Source organism: Elgaria multicarinata, chromosome 4, assembly GCF_023053635.1.
Source record: "Elgaria multicarinata webbii isolate HBS135686 ecotype San Diego chromosome 4, rElgMul1.1.pri, whole genome shotgun sequence".
Classification (NCBI taxonomy): Eukaryota; Metazoa; Chordata; class Lepidosauria; order Squamata; family Anguidae; genus Elgaria; species Elgaria multicarinata.
This window is the reverse complement of record NC_086174.1, coordinates 38,579,916-38,606,115: the sequence shown is the minus strand read 5'-3', so window position 1 is coordinate 38,606,115 and position 26,200 is coordinate 38,579,916. Positions and strand designations below refer to the sequence as shown.

General features: G+C 41.6%; 1 protein-coding gene across 1 annotated transcript in view; it reads right to left on the bottom strand.

Moving 5' to 3' along the window:
* Nucleotides 1-26,200, bottom strand: part of DNAH14 (dynein axonemal heavy chain 14) — a 206,086-nt gene that overhangs the window by 165,783 nt on the left and 14,103 nt on the right. The window contains 2 exon segments of the mRNA XM_063125389.1: nucleotides 838-947; nucleotides 1,464-1,631. Of these exon segments, the coding sequence (XP_062981459.1) occupies nucleotides 838-947; nucleotides 1,464-1,631 (278 nt within the window).

The following is a 26,200-nucleotide window of genomic DNA, read 5'->3' as shown; positions in this document are numbered from 1 at the left end:
ACGAGGGCTTATACAGCTTCTGGGACCACAGTCTTTCATTGGGACCAGAGGGTAGGGCAGGAAGGAAAGGAAAGGAACCTCTCGTGCATGCACTGAGTCATTACTGACTCTTGGAGGGACGCCAGCTTTCGCTGATGTTTTCTTGGCAGGCCTTATAGCGGGGTGGTTTACCGTTGCCTTCCCCAGCCGTGATTACCTTTCCCCCAGCTAGCTGGGTACTCATTTTACCAACCTCGGAAGGATGGAAGGCTGAGTCGACCAGAGCCGGCTGCCTGAGAACCAGCTTCCGCTGGGATCGAACTCAGGCCGTGGGGAGAGTTTCAGCTGCAGAAACTGCTGCTTTACCGCTCTGCGCCACACGAGGCTCAATGTAGGGCACGTAGCAGGCCTAAATTTGTATTTATTTATTTATAAAATGTATAGCCAACCTTTCCACTACAAATAGTGGAAAGTGGCAGATTGTTTTAACAGTTTTAATTGTTTTTACTGCTTTTAAATAATATAATATTGTTTTAACTTGGTTCATGGTTTAGTTTGTTTTTAGCTGTGTATATTTATTGTTTTATACTGTATGCTTTTATCTGTATGCCGCCCTGAGATCCTAATGATGTAGGGCGGGATACGAATGTTTTAAATAAATAAATAAATAGCGCTCAAGGCAGCTAAAAGGTCCTCCTCTCTGTGTGCTGTAGTCTTGATCCTGATCACCCCACAGGTTGAAGCTGTTGTTTAGAAGAACTAGACACATTAAATACAGTCATGTAACATCACATCTAGCTTAGCCCCCAGACTCTATGGTATACAAAATAGTACAGAAGTAATGCAAAGTTTACATACACATATGCAAAACCCATCTTTCTTTCTTCGGTTTTTACTTTGCGTTTTCTTGAAGCATCTGCTCTGTAAACAGCTGTGCGGAGGTCAGAAGGAATCCCATCAGGTAATAACTGGATAAAAAGAAAAACCAGATAGAACACATTAAGATCAATATTTCATAACTGGAGTACTAAGGGAACAATCTGGCCAATACTAAGCATCTTGGCATTACCATTGACTTGTCATTACACTTATGCCACCCATATTAGAGTACACTTACTATTCTCCTTCTAAATCAACCACTTTTTTCTTACTTTTTATTTAATCAGTTTCTTAAATATCTTTCAGGATCATAGTCTTCCCAAGGAGGCTTACAGCATAAACCCATATTAAATATGAACAATTTTAAATGAAACCAGTTTCAATAAAGTACCATTTCAAAATATTCATCAAAAGCTAATAATATAGAAGTTTTCAATTAAAAGCCAGAAAAAGTCCTGTATAGAAGCACAACCAGGTTAAAATCAGCAGCGGTGCAGAAATACAATTTTAAAATACAAATTTAAAAGAGCAAAGTTAAAATTAAATTTATAGACATCCTATATTTGTTATTCAGTGTAAAAATAAAAAATGGAATGCTGTCTTACTAGTGGATGCTCATTTTCCTCAGGACTAGAAGCTTGTTTGGGCTTAATAAACTTTCCTTTCACCATATGTGGTAATTTTGTGTCTTCTGGTCCAAGCTGGAGACGAGATACCAGCGGTTTGTGCTTGAGTCTTGTCTTCCTGTTCATCTTGGCCTGATATCTTTGGTCCTAGTGCCAAGAGAATTATCAGAAAATAAACTTAAATGTGACTTGTTTTCAAACATGTTGTTGCTTGTTATAAGAACAGAATTCATAACCCATTTACAATGGCAATTTAAAGAAACTTGGGTTTTCAGTTGTCAGACTTCATAGTGAAAAAAATACTATTCAAGATTGACAATTGTATTATATGTCTTTTAAAGTTATTTTTCCAAGGAAACGGTCATGTATTTATACCGAAAATAATTTACACAACTGTGTAATCATGAGGTTCCTTATTACAAAGACTTAAAAAAAAGTATTACACAAAACTTTTGAGAAATTCACTTTGGATATTATTTTTCCATGATCATGGAACATCTGGACCTGCTTTCAGAGCGTAACATATATGTAATGGAATGTATCATCTAAAGTGACCTAGAAAGTGCTATCTGCTACTAGATTTCCATCCATTTCAGGTGCTGAAAATCTCCAGTTAGTGTTTTGTGTGTCTATTTCTAGTTCAAAAGTCATTCCAACTCCCAAGTCAAGACAGCTTTTGTTCAAACCAGTATAGAACTACCCTGCATTGCTATGTAATCAAACTTACCTTACCTTTTAGAATACTATGTGCCTTATGTGCAATCCTGCATTTAAAGAATAAGGCATCTGGCACTGCTGTGCAACACTGGAGGTGGCATTATACAATAGGTGAGGACAACTAGTTATGATGACTATGTGGAGCTTCCAATTGCTGAAAGCAACAATGGGCAAGGGCTATTGCCTTCAAGTTTTGTTGTGAGATTCCTAAAAGGTATCTGGTTGACCGCTGCAGAGTTGGGAGGGGCCTATAAGGCCATCGAGTCCAACCCCCTGCTCAATGCAGGAATCCATTACCTGACAGATGTTGTCTAGCTGCCTCTTGAATGCCTCTAGGGAGAGAGAGCCCACGACCTCCCTAGGTAACTGGTTCCATTGTCGTACTGCTCTTACAGACAGGAAGCTTTTCCTGATGTCCAGACGGAATCTGGCTTCCTGTAACTTGAGCCCATTATTCCGTGTCCTGCACTCTGGGTTGATCGAGAAGAGATCCTGGCCTTCCTCTGTGTGACGACCTTTCAAGTATTTGAAGAGTGCTACCATGTCTCCCCTTAATCTTCTCTTCTCCAGGCTAAACATACCCAGTTATTTCAGTCTCTCCTCATAGGGGTTTGTTTCCAGACCCCTGATCATCCTCGTTGCCCTCCTCTGAACACGCTCCAGCTTGTCTGCATCCTTCTTGAAGCGTGGTGCCCAGTACTCAAGATGAGGCCTAACCATTGCTGAATAGAGGAGAACCAGTACCTCACACAATTTGGAAACTACACTTCTATTAATGCAGCCCAAAATAGCATTTGCTTTTTTTGCAGCCACATCACACTGTTGGCCCATATTCAGCTTGTGTTCTACAACAATTCCAAGATCCTTCTCGTTTGTAGTATTGCTGAGCCAAGTATCCCCCATCTTGTAACTGTGCATTTGGTTTCTTTTTCCTAGATGTAGAACTTGGCATTAATCCCTATTAAATAAATGCCAAGATTTCCTGAAGAAATCTTGTTTATGTCCACTGCCTCCCGTTCATGGCCTTTGGAGGATGGCCAATAAGTTCTGACAGAGAAGTGAAAATTAGTGGGATATTGTTAGTGGACATAATGTATGGGACATAGGGCCACTGAAACCATCATCCCTGTATGGATATCTCCTCTCTCCCAGCTGACTCAACCTATCTGATGCAGTTACTAGAAATCTCCTTGTAAAGCAGATACACTACCAGGCAGAAGTGGGGTAGCACTGTCAATAGCACCACCATGCCCCCTGATTGTTGTGAGAATTGGCCAGAGTTGTAAATGTACACTGTGGCATATGGTAGAAATAACACAATTGCTTTGCTATGTGCTCAGTTTGTGACTCACTCAACCTACCTTTATGAGGCTACTGCACCACCCACTTTTGTTCTATTTGTCAAATTTCATCATGTGAATTGGTCATGTAATATGGAAAAATCAGATGTGCTAAATTTCTGTTGGACTGTGATCATTTTCACAACCCAATTCTTGGCAAAGCAAATATAACATGTCTCGGGATGGATTCAGCTAACGAATCTATTCAGAAATACTTACATCTACCCCCTTCTCTAATTTATCAACATTTGGCTGTCTCATCAAAACATATTAGAACTGCTGGGAGGGGGGCTGTTCCCTAATGGGCCTTTTCCTTTCTTTTCTTGCTTTTGAACTGTTGCAAAACAGGCAGAAATTCAGTAGCTAAAAGTTGTTTTCAAATGCCTTCATTTTCATGTTGTACTAAAAAGCTGCCTCTCATGCAGCTTTGGCACAAAAATCCTCGAAGGAGCAAACAAGGAACAAAACAACTGTTGCAGGAGCCCTAAAAGCACATTGATTTCTACTTATTCCTTATATTGTCACATTTTCCCCTTAATGCTTTGTCTTTCCATCATCCCACATGACTTGAGGAAATCTCTCTCTCTCCCCCCCCCCCCCTCGCCTCCCTCATGTTTCTGTCGCTTTCCCCTTCTTTGCAACTCCGACTTACAAATTGTGTTGGGAGGGTGTGGGTGTTTCCTTCCCCTTAAGCAGGTTTTCTCTGCTACTGCTCCTCCCTATGTAACCATTTCGAGAGGAAAGTTTATTGCAACAGAAAACAACACACACACCAAATAATTCCGTGGCACCTTAAAGAGTAAACAAGTTTGCTCTGGCATTCCCCATGTATCTGACAAAGTGAGCTATAGTCCACGAAGGCTTGTACCAGAATAAATTAGGTGCCACAGGACTCTGCTATTTTGGGGCTTCACTAGGATCTGTGGTCAAGTCTGTTTCTGTCTTTCCATTTTGCCCAGAGCAGGTCTAGAACAACTTACCATGTTCCCCGATGACCGGGTTGACCAACTGTTAACTGTCACTGCCAACTGCCTCTGTGAAGGAAAGTAATGTTCCAGTGGAATTCCTCACATATTTTGAAAAAACAAACAAAACCTGAAAAGTGGAAACGGCAACTTCAAACAATATGACTGTAAGTGAGTTGTAAGTCAGGGGTTATGCTAACAACTCTAGCTTTATTATTACTCCAGTAATTGGAAACGAGGGAGTGGACAGCGAGCCCCAGTGGGAAAAGAAAGCAACCCAAAGTAAAGAAAGAAAAAACTTTGGGAAAGAAGCCCACCCTAGATCAGCGATAGAAGAAGCTGCAGACAAAATGGCCACTGCCACTGAAAATAATGAGTCAGCAAAATAGGGAGTAGGAGAAGAAAGCGATGCCAAAAAGGACGTTATAACAGTAGTCAAAGTCCTTTTAGAAAGTGATGTCAGAGAACCATTAGAGCAAGGAAATGCAGAGCTTTTGTATTATAAAGGAAATGTTTCAGAGCCTTTGTACAGCAAGCAATGAGGTCTGCAGCAGGATTCCCAAGGTTTGCAAAGGGAAAGAAGGGAAAGCAAACGAATCTAACAAAACTTACTTAAGAGTGAAGTATGTACCAGTGCATAATAAAAAGCATTTGCAAAAAGTTAAAGCACTCTTGAAAAAATATTAGAACAAGACGTTTTCTTGGATACTTTTAAAGAGCAGGGAATTTTGAACTACGGCCTACATACCTATAGCAATGAAAAGATTATGTTAAAAAGGTGCAGAAGTTATGAAAGCAAATATTTGTGCAATAAATACAAATAGAAAAACTGCAAGCTTTAAATGTTTCTGTGAGTGACAGAGGACGTTTTCCTATCTAAACATGCATAGCCTTGTTGGGGAATGCAGGATGTTGTAGGACTTTTTTCTGTCTAAACATGAATAGACACGACCTTTTCGTTGGTGGCCTCCAGACTCTGGAACAATCTCCCTGACGAGGCTCACCTGGCACCAATGCTGCTATCTTTCCGGTGCCAGGTTAAGACTTTCCTCTTTACCCAGGCATATGGCAGCACATCTTAATCACCCACATGATTAGTTTTTTAACGGTTTTTAATGCTTTATGTGTGTGTGTTCTGTGTTTTAGATTTTTAAATTTTGTATACTCGTTTTTATCTCAATTTTAGAATTTCTGTAAACCGCCCAGAGAGCTCTGGCTATGGAGGAGGTATATAAATAAATAAATAAATAAATAGGCTTGCACCCTTAAGAGAGCAATCCGATGGCCTTAGACATTGTCCTCTAGGCATTGTCTTGGGGTGGGGAGAGGGGGAAACACACATAGGATTGTTCGGTTTATTGGCCCTGAGCAGGGCTCCAACCTCAGGGCCAGTAAACTATGCTCCCTGCCCCTCATTACTGGTGCGGAGAGATGATTGTTTTTAATAAATGTAGGATGATTGTTTTTAATAAAAACAATTATATTCCACCCTCTGTCAAAAGTCCTGGCGCTCATGCCAGTCATAATTGACAATTTGCTGACCTTTAATTGTGCTCTAAATGTGCTTCCTGCAACAGCCCTACACCACATTCTTTACCGGGTATTGTTGCTTTGTGACATGGACAACATTGTCGCATTCCCAAAGGCTTTTCAGTCTCTGCTGCAACCCCCCTTTTTTTTAAACCACTACAACTGCCTGTCTTGCACTTTTAAAAGCAAAGGGTATTTTTGTTCTATTTGTAACATACATTAGGAAAACAGTCATTATATAATAGCTAAAAATGAGCTTCACCAGATACAGAGTGTGAAAGGTCAGGCATACAATTTATGGTGCCATACATAATCCAGTCCTTTTCGTATTTATTTTGATGCTAAGTCTCATTGATTTCAGAGAGACTTGTTGGTCCCAAGGAAGTAAGAAGTACAATAAAATCAAGATTCCCATGTTAATATTATTATCTCTCTTTTCTGGTTTTCTAGCTGAATATAATGAGCTTTGCCAAGTCACACTGACTTTTACCGATTCAGAAATGTCCTGATTATTGAACATGTTTTAAGCATGGCTACTTTCTGGATGTTGGTATGGATGTATTTTGATAGGCCCAGTTTCTATAAAAAAGAATTTTTTGCCGGTGACTGATGTGACTAACGGAATAATTGTAACTTTTTCTTGTTGCTATAGTTCTTTAACTTCCCAAGCCCTTGGTGTATATTTTCCTCTTCCTTTTCTACCAACATTTTTGTCATTGCGTACTACTATGTCAATGAAGTAGGTGTGTTTTTCTTTTTCGTTTTTGTCTACAACTGTTATGTTTGGTCGATTGCAAGGTATTGTCTTGTCCGTATGAATTGTTCTGTCCCAGTATATTTTATGGTCTGCATTTTCCAAGATTGTTTTGGGGGAGTATGTATAGTATGGTGCAGGTTGTTTGATGGGGTTGAATTTTATCGCCAGTTGGTGAATTATTTTTGCAGCTGTATTGTGTTTGTCCGTATAGCCCACTGCTGCCAGAATTTTACATCCTCTATTGGTCTATTGTTTCTTGGGATTGATGAAATTTCCTACATGAATCTGTTGTTACACTGTTACCTTTTATGGTGTATTTTTGGTTGCTATGACTTGATCCGGTATGGCTATTAGGAATTCTTCTGTTTCAGGAAATAGCTCGCCTTTCCTGAGCCATTCTATATGATTGTTGTTTGTTTATTTGTGTGTTCTATTGTAATGCTTCCCATGTAGTGCTTTTTGTGCCCATTTTTCTTTTTTCTCTGTGAATGTGAGTGGTCGTATTTGGTCTTCGTTTTGTTGTACTAGGTTGAATGGGGTGTAATTTTTATCTGCTTTTATTAGGGCTTTATGAATGGGGTATTATTATTATTATTAGTAATTTGTATCCCGCCTTTTGCCCATTACTGGGACTCAAGGCAGCTTTATTATTATTATTATTATTATTATTTATTTATATAGCACCATCGATGTACATGGTGCTGTACAGATAACACAGTAAATAGCAAGACCCTGCCGCATAGGCTTACAATCTAATAAAGTTGTAGTAAACAATAAGAAGGGAAGGAGAATGCAAACAGGCACAGGGAAGTGTAAACAGGCACCGGGAAGGGTGAAGCTAACAGTATAGAGTCAGAACAAACTCAAAGTTTAAAAGCTATAGGGAAAAGAAAAGTTTTTAGCTGTGTTTTAAAAGCTGTGATTGAGTTGGTAGTTCTCAGGTGTTCTGGAAGAGCATTCCAGGCATGAGGGGCAGCAGAGGAAAATGGACGAAGCCGAGCAAGGGAAGTAGAGACCCTTGGGCAGGCAAGAAGCATGGCATCAGAGGAGCGAAGAGCACGAGCGGGGCAATAGTGTGAGATGAGAGAGGAGAGATAGGCAGGAGCTAGACCGTGAAAAGCTTTGAAGGTCAACAGGAGAAGTTTATATTGGATTCTGGAATGAATTGGGAGCCAATGAAGAGATTTCAGAAGCGGAGTGACATGGTCAGAGCGGCGGGCCAGGAAGATGATCTTAGCAGCAGAGTGGTGGACAGAGACCAGCGGACTGATGTGAGATGAGGGGAGGCCAGAGAGGAGGAGGTTGCAGTAGTCCAACCGAGAGATAACCAGTGCGTGAACGAGAGTCTTGGCAGAAGAGACAGACAAAAATGGTCGAATCCTGGCAATATTATACAGGAAGAAACGACAAGATTTAGCTACTGCCTCGATATGAGGAATAAAGGAGAGCGAGGAATCAAATATAAAGCCAAGGCTACGAGTTTCCTTGACCGGAGTAAGCGTGACATCGTTGACAGTAAGAGAGAATGAGAGATGAGGAGAAGGTTTAGGAGGAAAAACAAGCAGTTCAGTTTTTGCCATATTGAGTTTCAAACGGCGATGAAGCAGCCAGGCTGAGATATCTGAAAGACATGCTGAGATACGATCGTGGACATCAGGAGAAAGTTCCGGAGATGAGAGGTATAGTTGTGTGTCATCGGCATACAGGTGATATTGGAGGCCATGAGATTGAATAAGTTTACCCAAGGGCAGCATGTATAGAGAAAACAGCAGTGGGCCAAGCACCGAGCCTTGCGGAACCCCTACTGAAAGGAGAAAGGAGGAGGACGAGCTGCTGTTAGCCGACACGCTGAAAGAGCGACCCTCTAGATAGGAGGCGAACCAGTTATAGACAGAGCCACAGAGTCCAAGGTCATGGAGGGAATCTAAGAGAAGATCGTGATCAACCGTGTCAAAGGCTGCAGTTAGATCAAGGAGAATAAGGACGGAATAATGGCCCTTAGACTTGGCAGTGAGAAGATCATTGGTGATCTTGGTAAGGGCTGTTTCAGTGGAATGCAAAGGACGGAATCCAGATTGAAAGGGATCCAGAGCAGAGTTACTAGAGAGAAAGTCAAGACAGCGAGAGTAGACCACACGTTCCAGAATCTTTGAGACAAGGGGCAACAGAGAGACAGGTCGGTAGTTAGACAGAGAAAGTCGATCAAGAGTGGGTTTTTTGAGAATGGGAGAGACAGTAGCATGTTTAAAAGCAGAGGGAAATGAGCCAGAGGACAGAGAAGAATTAATGATGTGAAGCAAGGACGGGAGGATAGCGGGGATAAGATTAATAAAGACGCGAGAGGGAATTGGATCACGGGAACAAGTGGAAGGCTTCGACGAGCGCAGTATTTTAGACAGTTCATCAGCTGAGACTGAGGGGAACGCCGAGAGAGTTGCAGGAGGAACTGACAGGTGAGGCACAGGAGCTGGGAGCGGAGCAGAGCTGGCCAGATCGGAGCGAATAGTTTGGATTTTAGCATTGAAGAAAGAGGCAAAGTCATTGGCAGACAGAGAGGCGGGGAGAGATGGTGGATTAGGTTTCAGGAGAGAATTGAAGGACTTGAAGAGCCGCTGAGGGTGTCTAGCATTTGACTGGATCAGCGTTGAGTAGTGCTGCTGTTTGGCCAGTGAAATGGCAGAAGAGAAAGAGGAGAGAACAAATTTGTAGTGGACAAAGTCCGCCAAGTCCCTGGTCTTACGCCACAGGCGTTCGGCTGCCCGGGAGCAAGAGCGAAGGTAGCGGAGGAAAGAGGTGAGCCACGGTTGGGGTTGAGAGGGGCGAATTATCCGAGTTGTAGATGGAGCAAGATTATCAAGAGTTGAAGACAATGTGGAGTTAAAGGAGGAGACGGCTGAGTCCAAGGAGACGGCTGTGAAGACAGAAGGAAGAGAGGAGGCTAGAGACTGAGAGAAAGCCTCATAGTTGATAGAATGCAGGTCACGACAAGGGCGTGAAGCAGGACGTGAAGGAGGGGGATTGTGAGTAATATTGAAAGAGACTAGATGATGATCTGACAGAGGAAAGTCAACAATAGAAAAGTCCAGGACAGAGCAGTTCCGAGTGAGGACAAGATCCAGACAGTGTCCAAGGGAATGTGTGGGTGCTTCAGAGCAGAGCTTGAGATCGTAAGAGGAAGATAAGGAGCGAAATCGTAGAGCTGCAGCATCGTGAGGGTCATCCACATGGATATTGAAGTCACCCAAGATCAGAGTAGGAGAGTTGTCAGAGAGGAGAAAGGACAGCCATGAGTCCAAAATTAAAACGTACAATTAAAACTTAAATAGAAATATACAAAAGTTAAAAATATCATTGAAGCATGTGTGTGAAAAAGAAAGCCATTTATTACTTTTAAAGGCACACCCCTTTCCCACTCAAGGATGCAGTAACCTAGGCTGACCATATGAAAAGGAGGACAGGGCTCCTGTAGTGTTATTAAAAAGAGAATTTCTGCAAGTGTCATTTGTATATATGGAGAACCTGGTGAAATTTCCTCATCATCACAACAGTTGAAGCTGCAGGTGCCCTGCCCTCTTTTGTATCTGGTCACTCTAGTATAGCTCCTGCAGTTTTAACTGTGGTGATGAAGAGGGAATTTCACCAGTTCTCCATATATACAGATGACACCTGCTGAAATTCCCTTTTCTATGCAACTGTTAAAGATACAGGAGCCCTGTCCTCTTTTTCATATGGTCACCCTAAATAACCATGTATGGAAGGTTCTTCAATAGAGCCCTGTATTTTCCTTTTCCTCTGCTTGGCATGTACACACACAACTGTGAGTGGAGAAAAAGCACAGGACATCACCAGGAAATGTTCACACCTCTCAAATCCCCATTGAGCAGATCTTAAGATACATGCAGTATTTATTTATTTACCGCTCCATATCTAAAATAGATTCAGTATACAGAAAGGGTAGGCTGGATAGGGATGGGCAAGGTCCTTGAGCGGGTGGTGGCGGGACAGCTCCAGACACTTTTGGATGAGACTAATTATCTGGATCCATTTCAGTCGGGTTTCAGGCCTGGTTTTGGCACAGAAACAGCCTTGGTCGCCCTGTATGATGACCTATGTCGGGAGAAAGACAGGGGGAGTGTAACTCTGTTGATTCTCCTTGATCTCTCAGCGGCTTTCGATACCATCGACCATGGTATCCTTCTGGAACGTCTGGCTGAGCTGGGAGTAGGGGGCACTGCATTGCAGTGGTTCCGCTCCTACTTAGCAGGACGGCTCCAGAAGGTGGTGCTTGGGGGACATTGCTCGGCCCCGTGGACTCTTCGGTATGGGGTTCTACAGGGGTCGGTCTTGTCCCCCATGCTGTTTAACATGTACATGAAACCGTTGGGTACGGTCATCCGGAGTTTTGGAGTGCGCTGTCATCAGTACGCTGATGACACGCAGCTCTACTGCTCCTTTTCAACTTCATCAGGTGTGGCTGTGGATGTGCTGAACCGGTGCCTGGCCATGACAATGGACTGGATGAGGGCTAATAAACTGAAGCTTAATCCAGACAAGACTGAGATGCTGCTGGTGGGTGGTTCCTCTGATCGGATGGGGGGCGTTCAACCGGTTCTGGATGGGGTTGCACTCCCCTTGAAGGAGCAGGTTCGTAGCTTGGGGGGTTCTCCTAGAACCATCTTTGTCACTTGAGGCTCAGGTGGCCTCGGTGGCACGGAATGCCTTCTACCAACTTCGGTTGGTGGCCCAGCTACGCCCCTATCTGGACAGGGATAACCTAGCTTCGGTTGTCCATACTCTGGTAACTTCCAAATTAGATTACTGCAATGCCCTCTACATGGGGCAGCCTTTGAAGACGGTCCGGAAACTGCAGCTTGTGCAAAATGCGGCGGCCAGATTGATAGCTGGAACAGGAAGATTTGAGCATATAACACCGATTCTGGCCCGCTTGCATTGGCTGCCTATATGTTTCCGAGCCCAATTCACGGTGCTGGTTTTAACCTATAAAGCCCTACATGGCTTGGGACCACAATACCTGATGGCACACCTCTCCTGACATGAACCTACCCGTACACTGCGCTCAACATCTAAGGCCCTCCTCCGAGTGCCTACTCCGAGGGAAGCTCGGAGGATGGCAACAAGGGAGAGGGCCTTCTCAGTGGTTGCCCCCCCATTGTGGAATGATCTTCCCGATAAGGCTCGCCTGGCGCCAACGTTGTTATCTTTTCGGCGCCAGGTCAAGACCTTTCTCTTCTCCCAGGCATTTTAACAGCATTTTAACAGCATTTAATAACGTTATGTTTGTTTTAATGGACCCCAGAATTGTTGTTTTAAATGAATACTGTTGTTGTTTTTATACTGTTTTTATGTTTTTTAAATTTTTTGTATACTTTTAATGTCTACTATTTTTAATTGTTGTAAACCGCCCAGAGAGCTTCGGCTGTGGGGCGGTATATAAATGTAATAAATAAATAAATAAATAAATATGGGAAGCAATTCAGCCCTCCAGTTTCTTGTATTCCTGTGTGCTGCTTCTGTATATTCCTGTGTCTTCATGCTGTGTTAGAGGGAAGAAGAACTCCTATGCTGAGCCCTGAAAAGATCCTTCACCACACTGATGCTGTGTACATGTGTGAGGAAGGATTGTGGCCTAAATGTTTAGCCGGGCATTCAAATAAAACCATATGTAGATTTTCTTTAACTCCTTAATATTTGTATAGTGCTTGGACTAATGCCTCATGAACTGTAAAATGTATCCATAATTAAAACAACTTAAAATGGTGTATTTTAAGGGCATCTTATCTAAACTCCCAGACTCTGTTGAAAATCTCAAACAGTATATAAAAAGTCAGCTCAGATCTGTTTAATCCATGCTTGGTTTATCCTCATGTGGGTACCCCAAAGATTTAAGTGGTGACTAATCTTTGATTTGTTAATCTGAAATGCTTAAGTCCAAATGTGAAATTTGCAGAGACATTTATTTTAATCAGGTTTGACTGGATGAATCAAGCACAAATGCCACACTAAGGAAGTGTGCTCATATATTTAATATACCATGACAAAAAACTAGTTAACTACATATTGATGGCCTCATCTACTTCTCACTGTTGCACAGATTTACATATAAACTGCCATTATAGCTAATAAGAACTATCATCGCATAGTTGAGGATGTGGATAGCATCCTTGGATTGCGGAGGCCTGGCACTTGCTGGATCCTTGCTCTTCCTAGCTTACAAAAGCGGTTGGGGTGGAGGTAGGCTGATTGAGTGGGTAAGCGTAGTGAGGCACACCTCTTATGGCAAGGTGTTATTTATTCCATCTTGACAAAAAGAGGCCATGAGACCTCTTTTCAAAGACCTCTTTTCAAGAGGTCTTTGGAAAAAAACTCTCTGAATCCCACTGTATTTGATAATTTTCACTCGGTCTCTAATATTCCATTCTTGGACAAGATGCTGGATTGTGTGATGGCTTCTCAGCTCAAGGGATCTGTAGATGAAGTGAGTTACCTAAATTCATTTCAATCTGGTTTTAGGCCTGCTTATGTTACAGAGATTTCTTTAAACACTGGGTAATTCAACTGGGTAAACCTGCCGGAAGAGATCTGTCTTTATGACTTTCTTAAATAGAAGTTATATAGAGTGAAGTTATATAGAATGAATGTTAAAAAAAAGAATTAAAAACTTTTATAGATTGTATCTGTCAGCTGTTTTTGTTAACATTAAGGGCACAATTCAGCCAAAAGTAAAGATCCTATGCACCCTTACCAGAGAGTAAGCCTCATTAAAATCAATGGTAATTACTTCTATGGAGAACTTGCGTAGTATTCCCCTCTTAATCCCCATTTATTTTAGTGTGAAAGTTAGGCGCATCCTTAACTCTTTCCCAATGAAATCAGTAACTTTGGCTGGATTATGCTATAAACCTCTTTTCAGTATAATATAGTCGTAGAATACATGGAATGTGGAACAGAAGAGCATATTTTATTCTTTGTGAAATGAAACTAATTGAAAATGGCAATATGACATTACAACTGTTAACAACAATCTAGAGCAATATTTGCTAAAGAAGATTATCAGTACAACCAGTAGAAAGAAAAGTAACTGGAATGTACAGATGTTCCACCACATTCAGCCACTTGAAATCCCGTAGAGAAATCATGTGCCACACAGACCAATGGATTCAGACTCATGAGAGATATGCTCATCTCAGTGAGCCAGAAAGAGTTGGGGAAAATATCTAGAGTTAATCAGAGTTAATCCTCCTGAAGGCTAGAGAACAGCAACTACAGATGCATAAATGTGATAATTTTTCTTCATTATAAATTGAAACAAGTAGAAAATTATATTCCCAAAGATTGCGCTTTTTAGCCATTAAGATGAAGAGAGTGGACACAAAAGGTCATACTTAATGCATAAGCTATAATCCTGGTTTTCCCAAGGATGAGTATAATATTCGGTTGAAGAAAGAAACAACAGTGCAACTCAGATTGGTCCAAATACATATCCCATTGTGTCGGATGTTCAATCGTAATGATTACCAAGAGAACCCAAAACAGGAGTCCTTCTATTGATTTTAAAATGGGCTCAAAACATTAGGCAAAACTAGGTGGCAAATTTATATAGTAAAAAATATGACCTCTCTAAAATGTTTTAAGTTAGAACTGCACAGGAGTACTGAAAGTCAGTACAAATAAGAAAGTCTTAAAACTTGTGGGTCAGTAGAGATAACAAGCAATTATTACATACAAAATTAAGAGTTCACCATTCTGACTATAGCTGTGAGTAAAGAGCATGGCCTGATCTAGCTGCCCTTTTAAAAAGGAATTGATGCTTGACTAGTTACACCAGAATGTGAATGGAAAGCCATAGTTGAATATGCAACCTGTTGAAATATGGTACAATGTGGACAGAGAGAATCCACACACTTCGATGTGCATCTGAATTATATCTGCAATTCCTGAGCTGTATGTGCCAGGAAGGCCAGCTGATATGAACAGATCTCCTTAGCTAAGTTTACATTAAATATAATCTTAAAGTAAAACCTATAATCTTTGTAAATTATTTTCTTTAGAATGGGGCAGAATGAAAAATTATATATTTTACCTTTATATTTTCTCTTTTATGAAACTACAAATGTTATGAAAAGGTTACTTTCGATATGCAAAACAAAAGCTGAATTAGCTTCTTTTTTTATTAAATGGAAGTATTAATGAAATGGCAGCAGTTGTACATTGTTAAGACATTGGTATTTAACTGTAATGCTATATCTGTACATTATTATTCTGCCAGTAGCTTAAGGCACTGCACTACAGATATGCATTCAGAATTTTCCTCTTAATGCACAAGCAAAGTCTTGAAGTCATTAACATATTAATACCACAAAAATAGCACAGCACACTCTTCTCTTCAAAGGATTATTCATAATAAGATTGATCTGGGCCAGATTCTCAGTTCCTGCCACCATATACCCAGTGTAGAACCCAAAGCAAGAGAAAGCAGAGTGGCTTTTACAGTAGTAGTAGTAGTAGTGTTCTCTTGAGCAGTCACTCAATAGGCTCATCAGCAAGCAATAGAATTACCTTCCCCAACTGGGTGCCCTCCAGGTGTTTTAAACTTCAACTCTCATCATCCCCAGCCAGCATGATCAGTTGTCAGGAATGCTGTGAGTTATAGACCAAAACATCTGGAAGGTACCATGTGTGGGAAGACTTCAGTAGAACATGAAATAATAAGCATTTTTAGTTATGAAGCCCAATTTAAATTGTTTCCTTCTAAATTCAGTGGAGCTTTCATCTATATGCATAGGATTGCAAGCTCTAGCACTCAGTGGCCGTTTTCCCTGGCAGCCATCAGTGAAAGGAGTGAAACAGTGAAGCCTTCTCCATTCACCTCGCTAGAACTAAGAGCCACATGGTCCCTCCTTTTAGGGACCATTCCATTCTGTTATTTTGTAAATGTAATTTGACTGAACATGCTTGTTTTCCTCGCTCCCTTTTAGGATATAAAATAATATTTATGTGGTATTGCCAGAGAGCACTATTCCACTGTCATTTTGTGCATCCCCTCACAAGCACCTTGGCTTAAAAGGTTCCATTTTGTCTACGAAGCCTGGCTGGAGAGGTCTAGGAGGCTAGGACAAAGTGCAATTAAAAATTCTCACCAACTCTTGATTGAAATTAGACAAATTAGAAACTAGTGATTATGGCTTCTAGTAGGGTTTGTGTGGTGGGTTAGAAGCCAGCCGTGCTGCACGGAGCACTGGATTCAGAAGACATGGCAATTTGTGATACAGTGGGGGTAATTAAGCAAATGCCGGCTGTGGAAGTGGCAGGGGAGGGGGGAACAACCCATACTCTAATTATGCAAACCCAATTTGGACTACTTTGAAGTAGTTTGGGGGAGTTCTTGGAATGGCAAGCAATGTTCCCTGTGATCTTTTATATCTCCTTCTAATCACTTTTCCCCCACCCAAAGCTTGCCTATGTGTCCTATTTACCCTGTGATAGCTGCACAGTGCCGCTGTGTCGATTATACCAACACAGCCACCAACTCGCAGCCATCACGGGGCATTTCCACAAAGCCATGCATTAGAAAAGTCGCAGACTTACCACGGTTTTTCCATTTGTTGATAGGTAACCACCGTCCTTCTTCCATGTGTTGGTCATGACCTAGGCACACTGAACACAATGGGACTTACTTCTGAGTAGCCATAAGATCACACTGCAAGTCTGCAACCCTCGGCACACTTACTTGGGAGTAAGCCCCATTGAACTTAATGGGGTGTTCTTGGGGATCAAATCTGTCTCCTTTCATTGCAGGGAGGCATTTTACCCTCCCCAATCACAGACACGGAAAGTCCTTCCTCAGCAAGTTCATATGCAACAGCAGCTTTACACACTGCTGGTTTTACACCATTAAAGGTTTATTCCAGCTTATCTCTGATCTTTTTGAAAATGGGATGTGGGGGTGGGGGCAGGAAGTGAAGGAGATGTCCTTGCTGTTGTCGATGCCATATAATTGACCCACAAAACTCCATGAGTAGTCATGAGCATTCTCTAAATTGCTCATTTAGAGAAGCCCTTTGTTGTATGTGGCATAGACTATACAATAACTTGCCTCCTAAATAAGCAGTAAGACAAGGCAGGAACCTTAGCTTACAATTTCCATGTGTTTTGGAGCATGAATAAATTTATAAGAGCCTTAGTGCTTTTCTTAAACTAAAGGGTGTTGTTGTTGTTTTACTCTAGATTATGGTTTCTTTATTTAGAACATTTTATCCCACTTTTCTCACTCTGACTCAATCACCTTCCAATAAATAATGCATTATAATGCAAATAAAATGTTCCTAGTGTCAATGAATAGTACAGTGGTGTTTAGGGTTGTTGTTTTGTCAAAATGTAAGTAATGGCAACTGAGAAGATTAGGCCAAAAAGTTAGAAAAAGCAGGTTACCTTTATCGACTGTCCAGTGAGCAGCAGGAAAGAGGGGAATCACCAGAGAGAAGCATGACACTGTTCGGATATAACGGTGGCATTAATTAACTCACAAATTGTGAGGACACATGCTGTGTGAGCCACTTCCAGTTTCCAGCAACATCCTACAAATATTGCATTCCTAGCTTATTTACGTGACTTGTTCTTGAGTTAATGTGGGGTTGTTTAATCCACGAACATCCCCAAGTGAATTCTCTGAGTTTGGACATTACAGAAACAACCTACAGATGCTGCATTTGTAGGTTGTTGCATGAAACTGGAAGCGGCGTCAACACAGTGCGCATCCCTGAGTTAATTAACCCACAAATTGCTGCCGGATACCGTCGTTACATCCAACCAGGGCCATTATATGGTATTAATTAAATACAATACATTAACAACATGATTTATTGTAAGAAGCATCTAAGCAGCTTATCATAAATAATGTATTATGATGCAAATAAAATGTTTTTGCTGTAAATTAATACTCTCGTATTCTCATTTTTCTCATGGATCACGTGGATCAGTGATATTGTTGCCAGCTTAACTTGCTGCTGTTTGGGTGTCTCTAGAGAGGATCCTGTAGACAGCTAGCCAGATGACAGTGGACACAGAATCAGTTCTGGCAGGTGGGCAGAGCCAGGCTGAGCTCCCTTCCTCCAGTCACTGAATCCTGATTAACTATGTGCTGTGTGAAGAAATACCTTCTTTTACCTGTCCTGAATCTCCTACCAGTCAGCTTCATGGGGTGACCCCATTGGGTTCTAGTATTATTGTTAATTGTTGTAAACCGCCCAGAGTGCTTCGGCTGGGGGGCGGTATATAAATGTAATAAAATAAATAAATAAATAAATATTATGAGAGAGGAAGAAAAATGCATAATTTTATATACCTCTACCTGCAGGCTAGCATAGCTGACAGACCCAATCCTGGAGCATCTTGGGGGAATGGAGGGAATGCCCCCCCGCCCCCACAATGACCTATTGGGGGTTACTGACATGAACCTACCCGTACACTGCGCTCAACATCTAAGGTCCTCCTCCGAGTGCCTACTTCGAGGGAAGCTTGGAGGATGGCAACAAGGGAGAGGGCCTTTTCAGTGGTGTCCCCCCGACTGTGGAATGATCTCCCCAATGAGGCTCACCTGGCACCAACACTGTTATCTTTTAGGCGACAGGTCAAGACTTTTCTCTTCTCCCAGGCATTTAACACCATTTAACAACACTAAGTTTGTTTTTTAACGAACCCCAAAACTGTTGTTTTTAAATGGATACTGTTGTTTTTATGTTTTTAAATTTTGTATACTTTTTAAATGTTTACTGTTTTTAACTTTTGTAAACTGCCCAGAGAGCTTCGACTATGGGGCGGTATATAAATGTAACAAATAAATAAATACTGTAGATTTATGCTTACAGAGCTTTCTGTGATTATAACTAGGGTTTGCAGGGCAGAACTCTCTGTCTCCTGTCCTGTCCTATCCCACCCTCCACCCTACCCCAGTGCCATCAGAGCTCCTATCCAGTAGTGGAAGCTGTCTCTACCCTGTCCTAATCCCTGCCAAAGGAAACAGAAGAAGGACTGCTCTGTTCACGGCTTGTACTGTATCACCCCTGTGTTGTTGACTGCCTGGCAGTGGTGACCAACTAAATTCAGGAAACTCTTTCAGTAGGACAAGGTTAGGCAATGTGGTGCCTATTGGTACCTGTGTGCTCTTGGACACCTTTCCAAGTGTGCTCTTGGCCAGTGAGGTGCCCTATGCCTCCTACTTTTTATTTCAATTTTTTTAAAATAACAAATGTCAGTTGGGATCGCTTCAAAGCTAAGTGAGGGCCTCTAACATCCTTCTTTTTATTTTTATTTATTTATTATTGCATTTATAGCCCGCCTTTTCCCCTCCAAGGAACCCAAGGCAGCATATATAATTCTCCTCCTCTTCGTTTTATCCTCACAACAACAACCCTGTCAGGTGGGTTGGGCTGAGAGTCTGTGACTCGCCCAAAGTCATCCAGTGGGTTTCCATGGCTGAGTGGAGACTAGAACCTGAATCTCCCAACTCCCAGTCCAACACTTCAGCCTTTACGCCACACTGACTCTCTTTTGCCATGAATGCCTCTGGGTGACATGTGAGGCTCAGAGACCTTCTTTGGAAATGAAGATGGCAGGTGGCCACAGGCTGACACTTTCATCTACAGCCCTTCTGTTTTGTTGTGGTGCCTAGGACAGTTTCTCAAATTGTCAAATGTGCCCACAGGCCCAAAAAGGTTGCCTACTCCTGCCACTAAATAAGAGGTTGCAAATTTTATTTTCAGCTCTACTGAAGACAAATTTGGTGTGCCATTACTTATGGAAGGCACAATGTGGTACAAAGTAATAGAACCATAGTTATAATGCAGCAAATTGTTATCCTCATGTCAGATGAAAATGCCTATGGGTAACATCGTCCATCACATATTAATAGATGCTTTCTTTAATTTCAAGCTACTATGTTGCATAATAATAATTAATAAAGGAGATGGCTTATGGCAGTTGTTCCTTATACACAATTAAATGGAACTATTACTACAGTTTCCTGTTATATAAGATATAGGAATCAACAGAGTACATAATTAGCTTCAAATGAAACCTTTGAAGATGACTGCTACATAGAAGGATTTGAGTACAAGAGACCCCTCCTACTGTTGAGATGACAACAGGTAGCCCAGTGTTGCTAAGGAAACAGCAATCACAAAAAGTGTTACATTGGTGTCTCATTTCAAAATTAAAAAAGAGATTTGAAAGAAACAGACAGGATAATGAATACATAATAAGCATAAATGTCAAACTTACATAATTTAAAACTCTCGAACTTTTGTTTTAATGTTGAAATGTCAGTGCACAGTAAGTTGTTCTTTACAAACACAGACCTGACCACAAGGCTTGTTAATTGCTTGATTAGAAGTACACAGATTGTCAGGCCTCATATAGTTAAGAATAAAAAGGCATGGATATAGAGATTAAAGGAGCATACAGGTTATCTAACTTGCTGGACATTGAACAAACGTTTATTTCTTGGGGAAATCATAATAGAAAGGAACTGTGGCAGGTGCAGTTTTTCATGACATAGCTCTGGAGAAATTGCATCTCCCAAATTTTGTTCTATCCACAACTATTTAAGGTACATTGAGAGGTTTACTACATGAGGCATTTGTTGTGCGCACCTCATTCCCTACTCGCAGTTGTTTATGGGTTCTTTAGACGACATTGTGACCCTCCAGTTTTGTTTTGTTTTAGTTTTGTTTTTTGTTACTAGCACTTTCCACATGTTTTTTAGAGCTGGGGAAATAGGGCATTATTTTTGATGGCAAAACAAAACACAATTTCTGCTTCAGCATTTGTGCTATTCTGCTGTACCACAGTGCAACCTAGAGGTTACATAGCAGAATGCAGGAAAAGATACTTGTGTAGTGCTCGGACCTCAATTCTGGGACAAAACTGAAAGTAGATGCAGTGGATTATCAGCCTCATGTACAAAGGCCTTAAATCAATACTACATCACCAGCAATCCTATATCACCTGATTCTCCACAATTCAGGATCGTGCGTGCAAGCTAATTTCTAAATGAATCTCTCCTCCACTGTCCTTTTCATGCATGCTACAGTGGATTTATGCACAAAAATCTGTTTTCAAACCTGCATTGGTTGATCCAAAACTGATTTTAAACAATTAAAAAGCCCAGTGGCACCCTAACTCTGGTCCCTGAAACTGAGTATTCCTACTCACTGGTGCACTGTGTCTAACCAATCTGTTACATTCACCTTTTGTTTCACATATGACAAATAAATTTGACTGCAACTCTCTTTACAAACTCCTGTGTTATTAACTATCCTGTATAATTTAAGAAAATTAAAGATTGCTCAACAGTCTTTGAAAGATAAACAGACTTTCTTAATTGCCAAATGTCACAATGACATTGAGATGCTACATTTAAGGATATTTTACAAATTTTGACAATAAAAGGACAACACAACTAAAGCATGTTTTCAGTATTTTATAATGGTGGCATGCAATTGTACTTCTTGTGAGTGTTTTAATTAATGCTTTGGTGAGAATTATTTGCCTCTATCAGTCCATGAAAAGTATTTGCTAAGGTGTTTCGCAATGAAAAGGAAAACCAATAAAGTCTGAATGCTGATTTAAGGGTTTTGAACTTACTGAAAATGACAGAAATATTCTCTATCAGTAGTGCAGGACGGACTGAAGCCACCAGATGCAACAACTTTATTGATGCTACAGTGATATGGGTCTGGTCAGTGCATGATAGGAGATGTTTTGTATGCCACCTTGAGTTCCATGGTTGAAGAAATGCAGGCTACAAATGGACTCCATCCCTACTTTAAAAAACCTATCCTGTAAGTAATAAGATTTTTGAAAAGGTTGCTTACTGAATCTTTTGGGGGTACTGGAACTCATGGAATCTTTGAGTCTGACCTTAAAGATGTGAAGTAGCATCTCTGCCTCTGCTGTCCTGTGTCATTCTTGTATCAGTGCAATGCAACTATCAGAGCCTTTATATTGGTATCATAGATAACAAGGAATTGCAGTTAGGTGAGTGCATGGAATTCCATGCAGGTGAGTGAACCGACTGGTGGAGGAAATGGTGGATGCCAGTTTGGATGGCTTTAAAAAGGGTTGGATGAATTCCTAGAGGAGAAGGTATCAATGGCTCCTAGTTCTGATGGCTATGTGCTACCTCTAGTATCCAAGGGAGTAAGCCCGTATACACCAGTTGCTGGGGAACCTGGGCAGGAGGGTGCTGTTGCACCCGTGTCCTGCTTGTGGATTCCTAGTCAACAGCTGGTTGGCCACTGTGTGAACAGAGTGCTGGACTAGATGGACCCTTGGTCTGATCCAGCAGGGCTCTTCTTATGTTCTTATGACAGACAGAATGCTCCCTCCCTTCTTTGTGCTTAGCATAGAAACTAAGCAGGCTACCAAAGAACAGAAGTCCCCTCCTTAATGGCCAGCATTGAAATGCAGTGGGCTGCTTCAGGAGGTACTGAGTTCTCCATCCCTCCTCTGCCACCTTCGAGAAGGCTCATAAAAAATGTTGCAGGCTAGTAACTTTTGTGAGCTTATATATGTGGCTGCACTACTAGTACTTAAATTTTGCAGGACTCATGAAGAATGATTTGCATACCAAGGTTCAGCCTTTGAGCATGGTTTATAAAGAATGACGGCGGTGAACGCCCCTGAGCATATGAAGAGTTTCTCTGTCACAGTTGAATAACCGCAACCAGCCTTTGCACAGCTGGATGTACGTAGATATAGGCATTATCAAGGAAGAAACAATGGCTTAAACCTTACAGTCAATGTTTAATTTCTAGCTTGCTGGTTGAAATGGCAGGCTTAAGAACATGATCATTGTAAATTTACTCCATGTTAGATAAGTTTATCAAGTGGCAATTTTGAGGATGGTTAATGTTTTCCTCAATGTGTGACCAAATTTGCAAGGCACATTGTGGGGAAATTGTACCTCTTTACAGAGGTACTTCTCTAGGATAAAACCTAGAAGTAGAACCCCCAATTAGGGAAACCATACACAGATTGCATCAACTGATCCCTGTATGTCATGGAACATTTCTGGGGGAAACAATTGATAAGCCATACTTATGCCACCCAGTCCTATGCATGTATATAAAGAAGCAAATTTTATTACACTCAACAAAGCTTATTCTCAGGAAATGTGCATAGGATTGCAGTGTAAAGCCCAGAATTGCAGTGTAAAGCCACAATATACAGACTTATTTGGGAGTAATTCCCATTACAACCAATGAGACTTACCTCTGAGTAGATATGCATAGGAATGCACTGTAAGGGTGGAACTGCTGAGCAGTGCGCTGAGTCACGTGGAATATTTCGTGTCAATGCAATATAATCAGTGTCATGACAATTAATTTGATATCCATATGGAACAGAGATGATTAATTTTCCCCCAAACAGGTTTCACTATTAATAGAAATAGCATACCTCATTATACCAATATACAGAAAAGATTGAACAGGGCTACTTCAGAATAGTAATCAACAGCTAGTTGTTGGGGGGTTTGTTTTTGATTTTTGCAAATGACCACATTAAAACGATAGCTAAAGGACATTAAAAGGACATCCTAACACGTACATGCAACTTCAGTTACTGGACAAAATATTTATAGTTCTGCTTTGCATAGAGTTCCATGATATATGATAATTTACTATGATGATGGTGATAAGCTAATGAACACTATGCTATAGAACCTTTCCACTAACATTGTGCTAATGCAAATACTGTTAGCTTGCACTACAGTATTTCCCAAAGAACCCATGGCACAAGCTAATGCTATTAGCATTGTGCTACAAGTCCCTTGGGTTAGCGCAATGTCAATTATGTTAGGAGTTGTTGGATACTGCCCAGTGTTTCCATAATGGTGAAACCAAGAGCATTGACACTCTATTCCAATTCTCCTTTTATTACAAACTCACCACAAGAATGATTGACCATTGTCTTCCTTGTTGAAAACTCAACAAAAAGGCTATTTCCCTTTGACGGAAGATGAGAAAGGAGCTTACACGATTCACGTGTTGGATCCTGGAATGGATCTGGTTTTACTTTATTCCACTGTTTTTAGAAGTGCCTGGTGGCATGAAGCAATATGAAGAAATCAGAAGAAATGTGTTTTCTAAATGTCAAGGCCTCAGCTGGACGATTATTGAATTATTGGCCTGAGATGTTTTTCAATTAGTCAATTAGTGATTACCATGACTGTACAGTTTTGCTCTATATAAGTGCCTGTGTTTTGTATGATTTATCTCCACTCCATCTTTACTTCATCTGTAATGCTGCTGCTGTATAATTTGTTATGATCGTTTGCGAGTATAACTTGTGATGCTGTAACTGAACTTCCATTCCAGTAAAAGGCTTTGTTTAACTAAGCAAAGAATCCTTAGCCTCTTTTGTGTCTTTGCTGTGTTCTACGCTGAGAGACGCTTCTAACGCTGCTTGTCTCTGAAAAGAGAATTTAACTCCCAACTTCACGTTCCATAAAGGAAACACTGAATATGGTGACTGTCACTTAAAATACATAGGCATTAGAATGAACTGATGCAAGGTTCAAATAAACATCACATATTTCTGAGTTTAAAACTTTTTACCTTATTAGAGTTGACATTTTGCCTTAAGTGTCAGCCAATGAAGTAAAATTCTTCTAAAATAAACTGACAGGGCTACTGATGACCTTGCCATCTGCAGGCATTATTTTAGCGGTGGCATTTCATTAAAGATGTAGCAGCAAATACTGATGTGTGCTAGCTCTGTGGATTCAACCAATGACTGTGTTTCAGCATTCCTGCGGGACTAATAATTTTGAACAGCGGACGTGGAGGAAAAGTTACATTTGACATGTTCATCATGAAGAACGATTAATGATATCTTTCTATTTTGAAATGATACCTTTCTATTTTAAGATGTGACTTGCTTAACATCCCTCTGACTTCAGAGGCTAAGTCTGATTAGCATGCATTTGGAAAAGAGACTATTCAGGTGACTGGCAATTCTTCATACCTTGCATTCATGTGTATAAACCAAGAAGGGATAACAGGTGTCAGTTAAAATGACCAAATTGTCATGCTGAGAAGAGAGTATGGTCAGAGGAAGTCCATGCTGGTGTTTTTCTTAGGGAATGAGAAATTCACAATAAATGTCTGTTATGTCCGGGGCGTGGGCAGCAGGGAGCTAGGCTGGGCCGCCGGGACCCGGGGGAGTGAGGTAGAAGAGAACACCACACTGAAGCGGGATCAAGAAGGGTTCAGCTTTATTGGCTGTTACTAGTGTGTGCCAGAGCCAGAGGCAGTCCAACGGTCAGGAACCAATAAGGCGTGGCAGCGGCAAGGGGCAAGGCGAAGTCCAAAAGCAGTCCAGAAGTCAGGAACCAACAAGGCGTAGCAGAGGCAAAGCAAAGTCCAAAGGCAGTCCAGAAGTCAGGCAAAGGCAATAGCAAGAGCATAGTCCAAAGCGTAGTCTGAGGTCAGGAACAAACAAGGCATCAGAAAACCAGGAACAGGAGCCAAGCACCACAGGAACAATGTTGCTGTGGCAAGGGTTGAGAGAGAAGTGCAGTGCTTAAATAGCTCTTACCCTGGCCCCACTCAGCTGGACTCCAGTCACACCCCCTGCGTGTAGTTAGTCAGGGGCCTGAGGCTTGCAAACACCCCAGCAGGACAGGTCATGACCGAAGACCTGGGTCCTGCAAGCACTCAGTACAGCATAGACCTGGGTCCTGCAAGCACTCAGTACAGCATAGACCTGGGTCCTGCAAGCACTCGGTACAGCATAGATCCTGACAATGTCTCACATAGAAAAGCCCTATATTTACACAGGAGCTTAGAGAAATAAAGATGGGGGAAACCCAACCCATGCCAACACAATTCTGTGACTGCACAGGTATGTTTCTCACCTGGCTGAAACCTAGGGGGAATCCACATGTCGTACCAAGATCGCTTCTAAGCGACCCCAGTGCGGCGTGAAAGCAATCGTGTAACTTGCCTTTGGAAGAGCCAACGAAGAGACGTCCTTCCCGCCGCCACCCACAGACCACCTCGCCGGCTGGGACAGAGAGCTCGGTGGAAGAAGGCGGGGTGGAGAGCTTCTTTCGCTCTCAACCCCGCCTTCTTCAGCTGAGCTCTCCTCGCCAGTCGGCGAGGAGGTCTGTGGGTGGTGGTGGCGGCGGCAAAGACGTCTCTTCGTCGGCTCTTCCAAAGGCAAGTTACACGATCGCTTTCACGCCGCACTGGGGTCGCTTAGAAGCGATCTCGGTACGACGTGTGGATTCCCCCCAAATGTCACCAAGTAAAAGAAAGGACCACCTTCACACTCCAGCCTACAAAAAGACAAGCCCCTTTGATGCCCCCCCTCCTTTGATGGCAA